This window comes from Eimeria tenella, genomic scaffold (assembly GCF_000499545.2).
Source record: "Eimeria tenella Houghton genomic scaffold, Eth_scaff45, whole genome shotgun sequence".
Classification (NCBI taxonomy): Eukaryota; Apicomplexa; class Conoidasida; order Eucoccidiorida; family Eimeriidae; genus Eimeria; species Eimeria tenella.
Window position 1 is genome coordinate 175,506 of NW_013543375.1, and position 4,725 is coordinate 180,230.

Genomic DNA, 4,725 nt, shown 5'->3' on the forward strand with positions numbered 1-4,725 from the left:
CCGCAGCGAATTCCCACTTTTGCCTCCTTCTTTAGAGGGTTTAGGGTTTAGGGTTTAGGGTTTAGGGTTTGGGGCTTCGGGTGTTCTAGGGCTTGTTTGGGACGTTGTGAAGAGGCAACAGCGTTTATAGAATTTGTGCAACTCTAATTTATTTCTTTTTATTCATTTTCAAAACATTTAATCAAAAAAATAAAAAAAAATTTTTCTTCATCTGGACAAAATATTCATGTTCATATTCCCATTTCTGTTGGCCTGTCTTCACAGCTCGCCGCACTTGCTGAATATTCCCGTTGAAACAAAAAAGACGAAAAAAATTATTTATTTATGTTAATTAATTAATTAATTAATTTATTTATTTAAATTTATAAATAAATGAAATAAATTAAAGTTCCACTTTGGTGGCAGAAGAAGTCTGGCGGCAAGAAGTGGCTGGCGCATGCGTTTGGGGCTGCATGCGGCGTGGGGTTAGAGTGATTGCATCGACTTGTGCGGCTTTTTGTTGGGTTTTTTTGCTTTTTTTTCTCCTTTTGGGTTCTTTTATCTTTTTAAAAAGATTGAATGAGTTGAAAAGGAGAAAACTCCGAAAATGACCACCTTCGTCCCGCTTGCGGCCGACACCGACGGCACCGCCTCGGCAGTTGCTGTGGGCGAGTGGCTCCTCCACTGTGCGTCAGTTTCGAATTTGGTTTTAAATTTATTTATTTAATATTCTTTTGAATTCCAAAACTTCTTTTCTTTCATTTCTGGCCAAAAAGAACTCCGCAGACCCTCCCCGGGGCCCGCTGCAGGGGCCCCTCCGATCCGAGTGGATCTTGTTGTGATTCAACTTTCGATTTTTTTAAAATTTTTTTCTTTTTTTGAAGCTTTCTCTCCCCCACAATTGCTGCATCAAGTTTGGGAATGACTTGGCTTCATAAAGGCCCCTTTTGTTCACTTGTTGCAGCTGAAAAGTTGAAATTCATGTTTTCGAAGCAGCGAGTGTTTGCCTTCGTTTTGCAGTTCCTGCACAGCAATCTGCGCGGCTGCGGCTGTGGGATGCTGCGTTGCACTTCTGAGTTGAATTTGGAATTCATTTTGAAGAGTTTTGATGTTGGAAATGTTCGGAATTTGAATTTGCAACTCCGCGTGCGCGCAGTGATCACCCTGTACGACTCGGAAGACACGCAGCGGACCAAGGACTACTACCGGGAGTTCATGAGCTGCTTCACGCGCGACGAGGCAGCAGGAGAAACCAAAATAACAAATCCGATTAATCTTTTATCTCTTTTGCTTTCTCAAAACGAGTTGGTCTTTCGTTGGCTGGGCGAGATCCGCAGTGCGCAGGACGCCCAGGGCCAGCCGCCCGCTGCGGCGGAGACTCGACCGGAGGTAATTCGCCGAAAATTCCTCTTTTTTCGAATTCTCTTTTTCTAAATTCGTTTTATTTTTTGTTTTCTTTCGTTTTTCGCGGTGATCGCGCGCTTTTAGCGGCAGTTTCCGCGGAAATGGGGTGCGCATACACCCCAAGTTCCGCGCAGGTTTCGGCTTTCCGTTTCTTGAACTTTCTCCATTTTGCAAATTGCGAGTAGATTTGAACTCCAAACGACGCCCTTTTCTCGCAAGCACTTCTATTCTTTTTCTTTTTATTCTTTTTCCCCTCTGCAGCTCAAAAAGTCCTACGGCGACGCCCTCAGAGAAGTGCAAGACTTCTTCATGCTGCTGATGTCGCTGGTGGTGCTGCGGATTACAGACGTGGAGGCGGCGGGCCAAATGGCCGGCAACTTCTGCGCAGTTTTTAGAGCTTCAAAAGACCAGCCGGAGTTCAGGTTGAAGCTGTAAGTTTCGTCTTTTGATTTGAAATCAAATCCAAAAAAGATCCTTTTCAAAGAATGCAAAATCCAGTTTGCAGAGCCTCCTTTTCTCCTTCTTTTCCCTTCTTTTCCCGCTAAATTTCATCCATTTTAAATGCCTTTGAGGCAGCAATTAAAAACAATTTTGCTGCTGCTGCTGCTGCTGCAGCGCCTTCGAAATTCGAAATGCTGCTGCAGCGGGGTTTGCTGCATATTTGAGTCTTATTTTACATTTGATGCGTCAATTATTTTTCTCTTACTTGGTGCTATTTAATTTGATTCATTTAATTTAGTTTAATCTCAAGATCTGAAGATCTGGCGGGGGAAATTGATGATTTTCATTTCTTTTTTGTTTCATACTACATGCGTTTTTCTACTTTGAATCTTCAATTGTTCTAATGAATACAATTGCTGCTGCTGCTGCTGGCTTGGCTGCTGCTGCGGGTATTTGCTTGAGTCTAAACCGCGGTGGTGGCTGCAGCAGCAAGCTGGCAGCAGCAGCAGCAGCAGCAGCAACTCGCGCAGCAGCAGCAAACGAGCAGCAGCAAGCAGCAGCAGTCTGCTGCGTGTAAAGAAAGCGTTTCTGGAGCACTTTATGACTAAATTGTATCAATCAAATTAAATTAAATTAATTAATTAAATTAAATTAAATTAAATTAAATTAATTTGTTTTGTTTGTTTTCAGACTTATGGGCCTCTACAACGTCTTCCCCCCTTCTTTCCCTTACCGCTTTCCCATTTTTGTCGCCATTTTGGAATATGCGACGGAGACCAATTTGTTCCATTTGCTGCTGCCCTACGTGAAATATGTGCGGCATTTTGCTTCAATTTAATTAAAATAAAATGAAATAAAATAAAATTAATCATTTAAATCTATTTAATTATTATGTTTGGTTTAATCAATGTCATTAAAGTCATTGAACTGGTCTTTGGCGTTGGAGCAGCAGCAGCAGCAGCGGCACGAGCTGCTGCAGCAGACACAGGAAAAGAGAACTTCTACTTCATAGTTTTTGCTGCTGTTGCTGCTGCTGCTTCTATTGTTGCTGCTGCTGCTGCTGCTGCCAGAAGGCACTTGTTTGTTATCTGTTTGTTATTTAATTGATATGTATATTGTATCTATGAGTTATTTGTATTTCATTTATTTGTTATTTATTTTTGAATTATTTGTTATTTACTTATCTGTTTCGCACAAAGTAACCATCGCAGCAGCAGCAGCAGCAGCAGCGCAGCACCCTCGGACCAACTCCATTTAACTGATTCGACCGAATCAAGCCAAACAAATAAAATAAAACAAATTGAATTAAATAAAATTAATTAAATTAAATTAATTAAATTAAATTAAATTAATTAAATTAATTAATTAAATTCAAATGGTGCTGCGACGCTGCAGATAAACGAATGGGCCAAAGACTGGAATTTGGGGCCAGCAGCAAAGCGCCAGGTGTATCTGATGCTGGCCAACGGGCTGAAGAAGTTGGGGAAGACGTGGGCAAAAAAAATGAATTAATTGAATTAAATTAATTAAATTAATTAAATTAAATTAGTTAATTTAGTTCGATTTAATTCATTTAATTCATTTAATTCACTTAGTTCCGTTAGTTTGCTTTTGCAAATTCAGAGAAGAGGCTTATGACTACCTCAAACGCCACGTCCAGTTCTTCCAGGGAGAAACTGAAGAAGTTTTGAACGACCCGTAAGACAAAGCTTTGCATGCATGCATGCATGCACGCGCTTTGCATGCATGCATGCATGCGCTTTGCATGCATGCATGCATGCGCTTTGCATGCATGCATGCATGCGCTTTGCACGCATGCATGCGCTTTGCATGCATGCGTTGTGCAGGCACTGTGCATGCAATAGGTTTTGCTTTCGCAACTTCTCTAGCCTCACACAGCCCCATTCCTTCGCACCAATCAGTACTTTCAAAAAGCAAATAAATCAGCAATCAAATTAAATAAAATAAAATAATAAACAATAAATAATAAACGAATAAATAAGTGATTAATTAATTATTAACTGCTTCTTTGGTGCTGCTGCTGCAGCGCCACGGTGGCTGCAGCAGTGGAGCTGGCGACGGACTCTGTGAAGATGGGGGACATTTTGTACTTCGACTCTTTGTTGAGTTATTCTGCAATTCAAAATTTAAATAAAACTGAACATTCTTTTCTTTTCCATCTTCTGCAAGTCTTCTGCAAACAGGGCCCTCAGCAGCTCGAAGAGCTCCTCGCCCAGCACCCCGAAATGCTCGACAAATACGGTCTGTCCACGAGGGTTTAGGGTTTCGGCTTTAGGGTTTAGGGTTTACCGCAACACACGAGGATTTACAAGCCTTCACGAGCCTTTACAAGGGTTTACAAGCCTTTACAAGGGTTTACAAAGGTTTCCAAGGGTTCACAAGGGTTTTCAAGGGTTTAGAGGGGTTTCCAAGGGTTTAGAAGGGTTTAGGAGGTTTCCAAGGGTTTAGAAGGGTTTAGGAGGTTTCCAAGGGTTTAGAAGGGTTTAGAAGGGTTTCCAAGGGTTTCCAATGTTGCGCAGCGCGTAGCGTTTCCCAGGCTCCAGGGCTGGCGCCGACGAAACGGCTGGCCCGGCCCTCCTGCCTGGCGGAGGTCCAAGTTAGGGTTTAGGGTTTAGGGTTTAGGGTTTGGCGCGTTCAGGGCTGGGCCGCGAGGGCTTGCTGCAGAAGCTGCAGCTGCTGTGGGTGGCCTCCACGCTGCAGCGCCGGCGGCTCTTTTCCTTCAAACAGCTGAGCGACTTTTCGCAGCTGTCGGAGGCGACTGCGGAGCAGCTGGTGGTGCAGGCCATTGGCCAGGGTTTGGTGGAGGCGAAGGTGGACCAGATCAACAAGCTCGTCCACGTCCGGTCGGTTTCGAGGGTTTGCGGGGGTTTGTGGGGGTTT

General features: G+C 43.3%; 1 protein-coding gene across 1 annotated transcript in view; it reads left to right on the forward strand.

Annotated features, from left to right (window-relative positions):
* Positions 1-960: 960 nt before the first annotated feature.
* Positions 961-4,725, forward strand: part of ETH_00009940 (proteasome PCI domain-containing protein, putative) — a gene marked incomplete at both ends in the record, with an annotated part of 4,889 nt that continues 1,124 nt past the window's right edge. The window contains 7 exons of the mRNA XM_013377065.1: positions 961-1,368; positions 1,645-1,814; positions 2,515-2,638; positions 3,220-3,314; positions 3,448-3,522; positions 3,872-4,086; positions 4,484-4,688. Coding sequence (XP_013232519.1) covers positions 961-1,368; positions 1,645-1,814; positions 2,515-2,638; positions 3,220-3,314; positions 3,448-3,522; positions 3,872-4,086; positions 4,484-4,688 — 1,292 coding nt within the window. The remainder of the gene's footprint in view (positions 1,369-1,644; positions 1,815-2,514; positions 2,639-3,219; positions 3,315-3,447; positions 3,523-3,871; positions 4,087-4,483; positions 4,689-4,725) is intronic.